Raw genomic sequence first — 12061 nt, forward strand, 5'->3', positions numbered from 1 at the left:
GAAGGGGGAACATTGGATCTGATGAAACGGTCCGACTCAATTTAAAAGTTCACTATATTAATATAATATAAATATTTAAGTATTGGTTACCATTGATATCTATGTTATTATAAATTATTTTATTTTCAAGCTAAAGTATACTATTTTATAATTTAAAATGTATCGTTTAATTTATAAGAGATTTAAATTTTTTTAAAATTTATCTCTTAAATTAAATTATACATATAAGTATTTTATTAAATATGATTTATAAGGATAAATTATTTTTTATTATTAAAAACAAATTTCCCATTTGATTTATTTCTAAATTTGTAAAATAATTTTTTTATTTTTTATAATTCTCTTCACAAGTCATAACACTTCAGCCTTTTCAGTTTTCAGTTACTTTTTTGTAATTTTTTTAAAGTAGTTTTCAGTTACTTTAAAAAGAGAATCATAATACTTCTTTTGGTCTAAAACATAAAACATGTTCTCATTTTTCCCATTTTTATTCTCGGAAGTTGATTCTTAATTCACTTCAATTCAATTCAAGTCATTTTATTTAATTATTATAATTTTTTTAAATTTTTTATAAAATATAATAAATAATTTAATTTTTTTAAATTTTAAAATAATAATATTAAAAAAATAATATTTTATTTAATTTTTATTAAGGCAACGCATCGTAATAGAATATTTTAAGGTTACTTGATAATTAGCTGAGAGAATCACCGGTTAGCCGTGACGCGGTGAAGGTTTTGTGCACTCGAACGAAAGCAAAGCACCACCTCTCTCTCTCTCTCTCTCTCTCTCTCTCTCTCTCTCTCAAGTTTCGAAATGAGCTTTGCTTCTCTTTCGCTTTCTGTCCATCCGTGAGCTTTGGATCTGAGATCGTGAAAAGGGTTCAGCTGCAACCATCACAGGTTGCACCATGCAAGACAGAACCCACAAGAGGCTTGGAAATTACAGGTCTTTATTCTTGTTGTGTTCCCTTTTAATCTCATTTTCCTTTCTTTGCCTTTTTTCCTCTTTAGTTATTGAATCTCTATGTGTTTTTGAGGATCCTAATAGATGATTTCAAACATATTGAAGTGGTGGAACACTGTATAATTGGGCTTCTCCCTCGATGATTCCTTTCGTACATTTTATGACAACTTTAGAAAAGAATTATTGGATTGGTTCTTAGAATCCTAGCCGAATTATACTGTACATTTTCATTTTTTGGCGGGTCCAATTGGGTTCACATCCTTAATTCTATAGAAGCTATTGTATAATCTGATGCATTCTGGAATTGGTTTCTAGTCCAAAACTATTTTGGGCAATACCGGTCCCTTTCTTGGGAACACTCAGATTATTTTCACCATGATGGGTGCTCTTATTATTAATATTATCATTATTTTGATATGTAAGAATTTTATTGAGATGAATAAAAGACTAGGCGAAGCTCGAGTACACAAGCACCTAGTTAGAGATAAGAAGAAATAACTACAAGAAATTCCTGAATATTAAGCCCATTGAAATCTAAAGCTATTATTAATATTGATATTATGGTTTAGAGAAGAAGATGAACTTTTTTAAATAACATCACTAAATCTTACTAAAAAACACAAGGAACACTGCCCCAGTATACTGAGAGTATAGAACGCCTCGTCAAGGAGGGGAATGAGTATAGGAATTCAGAAAATCTACAAAAGAAGAAAAGCTAAAATTGCTGCGGACGGATGACCACTCATACAAAGATTTGAGCGTAGAGGTTTTTAACTCCGGTAATATACTCTTGCGGCCATCAGAATATGAACATTGTGTTGATTCCATATACCCCACATTAAGCACAATGGAGCCATTGTGCATACTTCTTCGCACCAATTGCTCCTGGTTTACCTTCCCAAACTGCCATTAACTCCACCATTGGTTGGGGCATCACCCACTCAACCCCAAGGGCCAAGAAGGTGATATCCAGAGGATGCTCCCTAGATTGCTATCAGATCATTTTCCATTGAGACTTGATTGATGGAGTCGCTAGACACAGAATGTATTTTAAATATGAAAACATGTGGCTAAAGTTGAGGGCTTTGTGGGGAAAGTGAAATGGTGGTGGCGTTCTATAGCTACCACAAATCCCATTATTTCGTATTGAAAGTAAGTTGCAGGCCTTGAATAAAGATATGAAAAAATTGGTGTGAGGAGGATTTTGGTTGTATCAAGAATTGGAAAAGATGTTATTGAATGATCTATGTGGTCTTGATGGGATTGCGGAAGAGAGGTGTTACGAAAGGAGGTTTTTAACATTCAGTTACAATAATCCCGTTTATCATGGAACATGTCTTGTTTTAAGATTATCCACTATTTTCTTGTTTATGTCAATTGTATATTTCTCAGAGCCTCAAACTCTCAAAGAAGTTGAACTTGCCTTCAATACAATATAATGCACACTCTGCCTTGATCAAAATAATCCACTATTATAGAAAATGATAAGAAGTCATTTTCCAGAATCCATGTTCTTTTGGTCTATATTTTTGGTAGTAATAGTTCACCTGCTTAGAAAATTTCATTCAACATAGATAGAAAGCATGACTTGTGACTTCCGTCAAGAAAAGCCTTTTCTTTTGACACCAATAATAATGGCATCCATGCAAGACAGTGTGCTAGCTGTTAGATAGGCGTCCACAATGTTGACCTTACACTTAAGAGTTCAAATTCTTATCTCCTGGGAAACCATGTTCTTGGTCGTGAGAAAAGAATTTCTTTTCTTTTTATTAAATAATTTTTTTATATGCAGTGTTGCAAATCAGTGAGGGCATTATACATGTCATATGTGTGAGTGCATTAAGCTGCTGAATAAGTCCCATTTAAAGTTACTTCCTTTTCTGTTTTTTATTTCTGTGTAAAGTCTTTTGATCATTATTTATTTATTGGTTTATCTCATGCAGATGAAGCCCCCAATAATTATTGCTTCCGAGTAGATGATGGACAATTACTGAATACAACCTGCATAGAAAAATCCGAAGAAGAATCAAGGTCTGCCCAAGGGATCTGTAATTTTTTTAAAGTATTAGCAGAGATGAAAGGAGGAAATAATTATAGATTGAGGGGGAGAAATCTTTCTCTCACTCTGGCTGTACTCATTGTTACAACCATAGCACTTTGGGCTTGGGAAAAAAATCCTTTTTCCAATACTCTACCGTCAGCCCAGGAGCGTTATATAATACCTTCATCAGGTTTGTTATGTTGCTTTTCACTTATCAAAAAAAAAAAAAAAGGTTTGTTATGTTGCTTTTCAATAGAATTTCTTCTGTTGCTTAAAATTTTGTTGATTAAAAAGGAAAGGGGTGTATGGAGTGTACCAAGAAATGTAGGTACAAGACCTGATAAAGAGAACACAAATCTTATGCTCTGAAAATCAGCACTAAAAGAAGTCAGTGGTGCATGTGTGTTGGGCTGTGTATGCTCAGCTTGGCTACTAGTCTAAACTGAGTTGGTAAGTAAGGCCTCATGTATTGACCATGTAGTATGGATCAAGGATTTCTAGACTTTCTTTAAGCAGTTTTTTTTGGATAAGTAGGAATTTATTGAATATGAGAAATCTCAAGCACAAATACCAAATGAATCTCGCCATCCAACCAAGGGGGTCCAACACAAGTCTACACTAGATTTCATCAAGCCTTGAACAAGGGAAAACCAAATTAGATAGGTAGCATTAAATATCACATCAGAATAACCGCAAAGTCTAACTAAATCTCTTTTAAGCAACAATGTTTTGATACCCTGGAAGGAATTAAGTTTCTCCCTTACCCAATACACAATCTCCGACACCATCTCATAATATATGGTTAGGTTCAATTAACTTGATGATTTGAAAGTATGTTGGTCCTTGGATAGCAGTGTGTTTAGAGAAACATGTCCACTAAGTGACTGGGCTGTGTGCTCAGCTTGGCCACTAGTGTAAAAACTTTGATTTGACTCTTGACTGGTGATGTGTTTAATATGTGAGCTATCTTGTGAGCCTTATTCTGTTTTTAACTTGCTTTTATGTTTTCAGTCAGCTGATGAATTTTCTATTGTGGCTTAGATTTTCATGCAGACACCCGAAATGAGTCTGCAGTATCCTGGAATCCAATGGAGAAAATTGGGGAAAATAGTTCACAGGTGATCATTACAGCAGCAGCTAAAGGAGAAGAAAAACACTTTGGTACTGCACCAGTGGATGCTATATCCACAATAATTCCTGAAATGATAGACAGTACATCCTCCTCTCAAACTAAAAGTACGGTTATTTTCATATTGAATATAACAATGGTTCTTTGACATTTTATATCAGTGCTGCCCTTGTGATTAGATTAGCTGTTTCATCTTCATGACTCAGCTTCATTGGAATTCCAAGCTGTTTCTTCTTTGTGACACGGATCAAATAGAATTCCAAGTTTTTTTATTTTTATGGGAATGCCAAGTATTAATGAATAACTATTCAGTAAAGGTTCATTTTTAAGTCTTTCAAAGAGTCACTACCCTGTGTTTTTAGGATTTGTTCATGGCATCAACTCTCAATTCTTTTGATGGTCTTTTCGGTTAGTTTGGAAGGGGTAACTATTCACTTGGCTCACAATCATCTTCAAGTAAGTGATTGTGACATTTTGAATGGCATGGCATATTTTCACATATTATTTTTTTTTTGATAAATTGTTTCTATAATTCTTGGAAGGTGACGAGGAGAACTAACCAGTCTGTGCAACAGTCTTTCAATCTTACTTTCACTTGTAGATTTGGACAAATTCCATTGTCGAAAGGGGGGGCCTTGGTCAATCATTTTCTCTTCCTTCTTGTATAACCCCTTCTTGTCGTATAACCTCTTCAAGTACGAGACTGGCCCACTCTGATTCTCCCGATCTCTCTTTCCCCTTCTTTTGACATTGCCTTTTTTCATGTGTTCTTCTCAATTGCTTACAAGAGGTAAATGACGCATATATTAGGTCCTCTAGCTTTTTTACACATGCTTACTGGTAGATTTCTTGTGATCACCATCTTGGATAAACATCAAAGATTTGCGTTGTGTCTCTTATGTCAATTTCATCAAAATGCATTAATCATACGCTTGAAATGTAATAATTGATTTTGAGGAACTTATGATTTTTTATATCTGAATTTATTTTTAATATTTAAGGAACTTCTGTTCAGAAAAAAAGGTTTTATTATCATGAAGGGTGGAATTGCTTTGGAAGAGGATGGTACCATCAGTTTAACGTTGTTTGGATATTTATGCAGTTTGTCTGTGAAGTTATTTTGTGGAGTTTAGCAAAAATATAAGGCTCTTTAAAATTCTTGCTTCACACTTGTATGCTGCCAAAAATTGTTAAAAGGGTCAAACCAGGTGTAATTGATGCACAAGCCAAAGATAATTTGTTCACTCTTCAAATCTAAACCAAGTTTGTTCTTTTTTTTTTTCTTCTGCAGTCTGCAATTATGCTAAGGGCAGATGGGTTGCTGACAGCCGGAGGCCATTGTATTCAGGATTCGGATGTAAACAGTGGTTATCAGGAATGTGGGCATGTAGACTGACACAAAGAGAAGATTTTTCTTACGAGGGATATCGGTGGCAGCCTGAAAATTGTGAAATGCCAGAGTTTGAGCGGCTCACATTCTTAGAAAGGTGGGTGTCTTTCTTCTGTTATTCTTATTTTTACAAAGTATCCTGACTTTATTGCAGAGCTTACTTGACCGTAATCAAGCATGTGCAATGTAGTTAACTTTAACTTTCCATTGGCCTCCCACTTGGGTTTTTTTTTTACCATAGACTTCAGCTAGAAGTTTTTTGAGTTATTAATGAACATTTACGCTAATAATCATTGAATCAATATCTGTTCACCTGGTTCAGTCATGAATTTGAAAGTTAATGCTATGGTTATGCACCAAGCGAGGTGTTTGTTTATGACTTTATGTTGATGGTCTAAAGTATGACTGCAACTTCCAGAATGCAGGACAAAACAATTGCATTTATAGGAGATTCATTGGGGCGGCAGCAGTTCCAGTCTTTAATGTGTATGGCAAGTGGTGGGGAAGAGAGCCCAGAAGTTGAAAATGTGGGCAAAAAGTATGGTCTTGTCAAAGCTCGCGGAGCCATTCGTCCCGATGGCTGGGCTTATCGGTTCCCAAAAACCAATACTACCATCTTATACTACTGGTCAGCAAGTCTGAGTGATTTAGTGCCACTAAATATCTCAGACCGAACCACCGATGTGGCTATGCATCTGGACCGTCCTCCAGCTTTCATGAGACAGTTCCTCAATCAGTTTGATGTGTTGGTTCTGAACACAGGACACCACTGGAACAGGGGTAAGCTCAATGCAAATCGTTGGGTGATGCATGTAGATGGAAAGCCAAATGAAGACAATAAACTTGCTGAAATTAGGAATGCCAAGAATTTTACAATTTATAGTATTGTCAGATGGCTTGATTCACAACTTCCCTCACATCCCCATCTTAAGGTTTTCTTTAGGACTATCTCACCTAGGCACTTCGTTAATGGGGATTGGAACACTGGGGGAACCTGTGATAATACCATTCCATTGTCAGGAGGAAGTGAAGTTGTGCAGGATGAGTCAAGTGATCCTGTTATTGAGGGTGCTGTAAACGGCACAAGGGTAAAGATTTTGGATATAACTGCAATTTCTCAACTGAGAGATGAGGGTCACATGTCCCACTACAGCATTAGAGGAACTCCTGGTGGAAACGATTGCTTACATTGGTGCCTACCCGGTATACCAGACACATGGAATGAGCTCCTCATTGCACAGATATAGGGATTGCCATTCTTTAGGGTCCGAGATGACCATTTTTCTCATAGATAATTATACTTCTTTAATGGGAATTAGCTTTCTTACTGGTCTCAGAGTAGACTGAAGTTAAGCACATAGTCCCTGTCCAATATTTTTCAAATATATATATAGTCTTAATTATAAAAAATTGTTAATTCTATTTATAATCTAATGTGGAGTTTTTTAAAATGTGGTATTCCTCGATTACTATTGTAACAAATTATGCATATCGGAAGGAAAAAAGAAGAAGAAGAAGACAGAAATGATATAGAGGAAACAATATAGTGTGTTGGATTTTTTTAAATTTCTAATTGTCTAATATTTATTGACATGATATTTTCAAATTATTTTAAATTTAAATGACTAAATTTATGGCCAATTATATATATATATATATATATATATATATATTTATATATATAAGGTATTTTGGAAGGAGTAAACAAATTACTTTCGTCTTGAATTTATAGAAGACAAGATTGCTCTCAATATTTGCTTTTGCTTTGTTGCAAAATGTGTTCAATTCTCTGTTATCTTCTAGGAGAAGAAAAGCTACACAAATTCTTTTTGTTCTATCATTTTCTAATTTCTTACTGCTGCCTAATTCTTCCACACAGCCTCTACCATTTCATCAACAGTTTGGACCGGAGAAGAATTCACCAATTTATCTACAAAAAACCAAACCAAGATAATAATAAAATAAAATTAAAAAAAAAAAAAGATTTGATTATTGTCCTCAATAGATATTTTAAGTGGACTTTCTCCCCTAGTAAAAGCCCATAAGGGAAGACCAGCCTGGCTGGATGGTCCATCGACCTGCTAAGGCTATCCAGTCCAAAAACTAAAGTTGACCCACAATCACAATGGTGCGGGAAAAACCAATGGCAAAGATGGAAAGGACTTGTCATCCTAGTACCCTCCTATGACACCTAGCAGTCGAGAATCTAGGTAGGCAGGTGGGCGGGAAGTGTGAAGAGTCACAACAAGTATGAAGAAGTTTGACGATGTGCACCCACAGGATAAGGAAGCCAGGAAGCAATACCGCATTAGTGGTGCTGATTTCTGGACTCCACGCTGCAATAATTGTGTAACCTCAGGAGCCATATAGTATTAAAGGATTTTGACTAAGTGAACAGTTGATGGGACATATACTCTCTGAGATAGGGTATGAACTATTCCCCCCTCAGAAATCTAGTATAAAAGCTAATTCCCAATTATGAAACACTCTCTCTAATTCCTTTATCCTCTTGTACAAACTACTAAATAGATACTAACTTAAATATTAGCGACTCCCCAGTCTCCACCAAGGTCCTCAACTCTCTGTGTTTTCTCTAAGTATATAAGTGAAAGATTAAAGATCCAAGTTGGAACTTGGCATAAAGGTGTGCAAAACACGACGTTGATAGATATTATTTATTTTTCATAATGATCTCAACTATTACTTGTATTATATAATATATAAATAAATATATATATATATATACAAATACGGAATAATGTTTTCTGCATTGCGTTGGTTAATTAGTACTATAGTTTTTTTTTTTTCTCAAGAAAATAACTATTCATTGATACTTAGAGTCTTACTACAATGTACTAATTAATCATACATATGAGATTGGTGGGTCATTTCCACTGTGAAAATCTAATAAGCATGGTAGAATTTTGATTAAGTGTATGTTTTCAGTTTCATTGTTGGATACTTCTCATTGCACAATTGCATGCATGCACCAATTATGAGATCGATGTATTTTTACTAGGGGGAATTTGGTTCAGTTTCGAGAGATTTTGTGAATTGGACCGGACCAATTTGGTCAAAGGTTTTCCCACTCTAGACCGAACCGAACAGCTTAAGGATCGGGCCGGCCTGATCCCATTCGGGACTATCCGATCTGGTCAGATCCCATTCAGGACGGTCCGGTCCGATCGGTCCCTACTCTGTTCCAAATGGGCCAATGCCCCAATATTCATATCCCATATTTTTCGGCCCAACAATGAAAGTTCACCAACAGTTTATTCAGTTTTAAGCCAAAAATACTAAAAAAGAACTTGAAATAAAAATAAAAATAAACATAAAAGAAAAATGATCTATATATAATAAATTTGAATAAAATATTTTACTGTCAAAAAATAAAAATTTTCGATATCCATCCAAACAATTTAAACAAGGTTATCAATCATAATATTTAATATTTATCATGTAGCAAACTAGTAACTTAGTTGCAACTTGCATTTAAAAAAAAAAAAAAACTGAAATCTGCCTTGATGTAAGTAACATATATGATACATCAAATGATTCAAATATGCCTTCTACAAGAAAGAAAAAGTACTATAATATTGGTAGCACAAATTACTTATAAAAAAATAAAAGAAAAGAAAACTATAACAGTAGCATAAAGCATTTACAAAATTATATCAATACAAATTATACAATTATCCTCTTAGGCCCTTGCAGCTCCTACATCTTTTGGCTTGGCATACTTTTCACTTTTCACAATACTCTGTAAAGTGTAAACAAAAGAATTATTAGCAAAAGTTCTTATCACCAAACACACGAACATAGTTTAAACTTTAAACTATCTCATTCCAATCTTAACACAATTAAGATATTTAGATTCTAATGAAATGAATTGGACAAAATTCCTTGCAGTGAATTGTTCAAAAATGTTACCTATTACATTTTACAATCTCTAGAAACAAAAAGAAAGTGGTTTTTGGAATTGGAGTGCTTGATTGAAGATTCATTCAATTTGATTTAAAAGCTTAAAATAAAATTAAGTGGGAGTTTCAAAAGGCTTATTATGCTCACAATCTGGAAGCTTTTTCCCTAGACGTTGTAGCCCCAAGGTTTGAAGAGTGACTTCATAAACTTCCTGGAAGCAGAATGAAAGGAGGCACGTCTTCCAAATATCTGATCTGTATCAGCTCTCTTGGCCTTTCTATATATGCAAAAGATAAAAATCTAACGATTAGAGCTTAACTTGTTTACAGGTAACAAGTATATCTTTGTGTCCTTTTGCCACTATCAATGAACTGATGATAGAATTCTAACTCCTCCCTAGTTGTGTAGGGATTCCTTTGATTGTGGATACATAGGAATCTTGTGACAGGTTCTGTTGGATTACTGGCTGTTATATAAGAAAGTCGACTTTCCCTATACGGAGCATGAACTCCTCAGTATGGACTGTATTAAAACACAAATAATCTAACCATTTAAATTTTAATGGCTCTTTTACAGTTACAAAATATTTACTTCTCTTTCTCATAACTTTTGATGGTTTTGGTTCATTTGAGCGGCTTGTTTGGTTTATGGAAGGGAGGAACTGGAGTTTTGTCACAAGTTGGAGACTTTAAGAACTTTGCTCTTCTTCTTCTTTTTTTCCCCCTGGAATCTCTTGTTCCTTTTCTTTCTGTTTTGTTTTTAGGACTTCACCCTATTTTTCCTTTCTTGCATACTTGGCATTAATGCCCTTTTCTAATGAATATTACTACTTCTAAAAACTTTATAATATTTAATTAATAGGAAGCAATCAATTAGTAGATACCTGTACGTACCTGGTGCTTGAAGTTCTTGTTTTAATGGGTCAATTATTATGCGGTGGGTATATATGTGATGTAATCGCTTCCATGCATGTATGTTGATAATTGTCGGACGTACAGCCCTCATGACTTCTTGAAGATTTCATAAGCAAAGTTCTCATGAGAAGTTGAATTAAATCCATTCTTAATCCAATAAAACAGCACATTCTTTTCACCTTTTTAGTCTTTAATCAGCATTGGGTGTAGCTCCGGTAGATATTGAATTTGATCCTTCTGTAGAATCAACAAATTTTTCAACAAGTTTTACTCATAAAAATTTAAAACAAAACAAGTTAAATAAAATTAAACAACATAGAAGATAAAATAAAATATACTATAAAAGATATCAAAAGTAAATTTGTTACATACTCATATCCAATTGCTTCTTAAATTCCTTAACTTCATCCATTAAAGTCTTAAGGTTTATTAGAGTATAAGAAGAACAAAATTAATTTTGTGCACATATGAAACCCTCAACCATCATCGGATTTAAAATATTTTGTAAAGGGTCAAGTACACGACCCGCGGTGTTAAATGTAGATTCAGAGGCCACAGTAGATACCGATATTGCAAGTATATCGTGTGCAACCTTTGAAAATATGCAATATCTAACTGAATTCATCTTCCACCAATTTAAAAGGTCAAAACTATTACCTTGATCCTCACATTTTCATCTAGATATCTATCAACTTCTTACTTGCTTTCCAAAAAATTTTCTGACTATAACTCTTGTTTAAATTGGGCCATCAATTGTGCCTTTCTATTTACAAAATGATCTGTTGAAGGATTTCATCTTCTTGTGGGGAGCTTGTGCGCTGAGAAGAACTCCCTTCGTCATTTTCTATTTATGACTCATACATGTGAATAAATGCATTTTTCACCCTCCAACTCAAATCAATGGTTTTTGAAATATCATTTCCATACATTTTTCTCAACCCAAAGTCAAGATATCGCATCTTGTAGCGAGGATCAAGAAGAATTCCAATATACAGCAATATATTCTGATTATCCAAGTTCTTCCAATACTTTTTCAAACTTTCTTTTCATATTTGTGGCCATGAATCCCACCATAATGTTTCCTTCTTCGCACTCTATGTTAATAGCATCTTTAATAATAACCAACTCCTTAAAAAAAATATCGTAAATTACATATTCACCCCCCGAGAAGCGTAAAGTTGCATCATGAAATAATTCAAGAAACCTTACAAACAACTATACCTTCTCCCAATCGGATGCATTGAGAGGCTCTAACTTCTTGAACTTCCTCCTATTCACCACATCATCATCATCTCCAAAACTACCTAAAAAGCTTCTTCCTCCAACCGATCAAAAACTTTTCTAAATTTTGAAACCTTCTCCAACATAAGATAGGTAGAGTTTCACCTAGTCTGTATATCTAGGCAAACGTTACTTTTGGATTGAATTTCTTTCAACTAGCCCACACATTTCTTAAATGTACTCCACCTTAAAGGGGAGGATTTAATATACTTCACAACACCCCTCACCTTCGCAATAGACTCCTCATATTCTTTCAACTCTTTACGGATGATTAAGTTCAAAATATGGGAACAACATTGAACATGCAAAAATTCATGTTCGAAGACCGTGTCCCTCCTATACTTGGTTTTTTTTTTTCAAATAAGAAACGACCCCATTATTAGACCTTGCATTATGATCAAGAGCGATAGCAAGTAATT

At 34.4% G+C, this 12061-nt stretch overlaps 1 protein-coding gene across 2 annotated transcripts; it reads left to right on the forward strand.

Moving 5' to 3' along the window:
* The first annotated feature begins 702 nt into the window (after positions 1–702).
* On the forward strand, positions 703–6948 carry LOC122308334 (protein trichome birefringence-like 14). 2 transcript variants are annotated; one of them, XM_043121603.1, is made up of 5 exons: positions 703–948; positions 2910–3197; positions 4049–4243; positions 5428–5623; positions 5945–6948. In XM_043121603.1, the coding sequence occupies exons 2-5, from the start codon at positions 3041–3043 to the stop codon at positions 6771–6773; spliced, it is 1377 nt and encodes a 458-aa protein (XP_042977537.1). In that variant the 5' UTR covers positions 703–948; positions 2910–3040; the 3' UTR covers positions 6774–6948. The 2 variants fall into 2 exon arrangements, with proteins under 2 accessions (XP_042977537.1, XP_042977536.1); XM_043121602.1 differs by lacking the exon at positions 703–948 and having other exon boundaries at positions 4049–4219.
* The last annotated feature ends 5113 nt before the right edge of the window (positions 6949–12061 follow it).

Source organism: Carya illinoinensis, chromosome 4, assembly GCF_018687715.1.
Source record: "Carya illinoinensis cultivar Pawnee chromosome 4, C.illinoinensisPawnee_v1, whole genome shotgun sequence".
Lineage (NCBI taxonomy): Eukaryota > Viridiplantae > Streptophyta > Magnoliopsida > Fagales > Juglandaceae > Carya > Carya illinoinensis.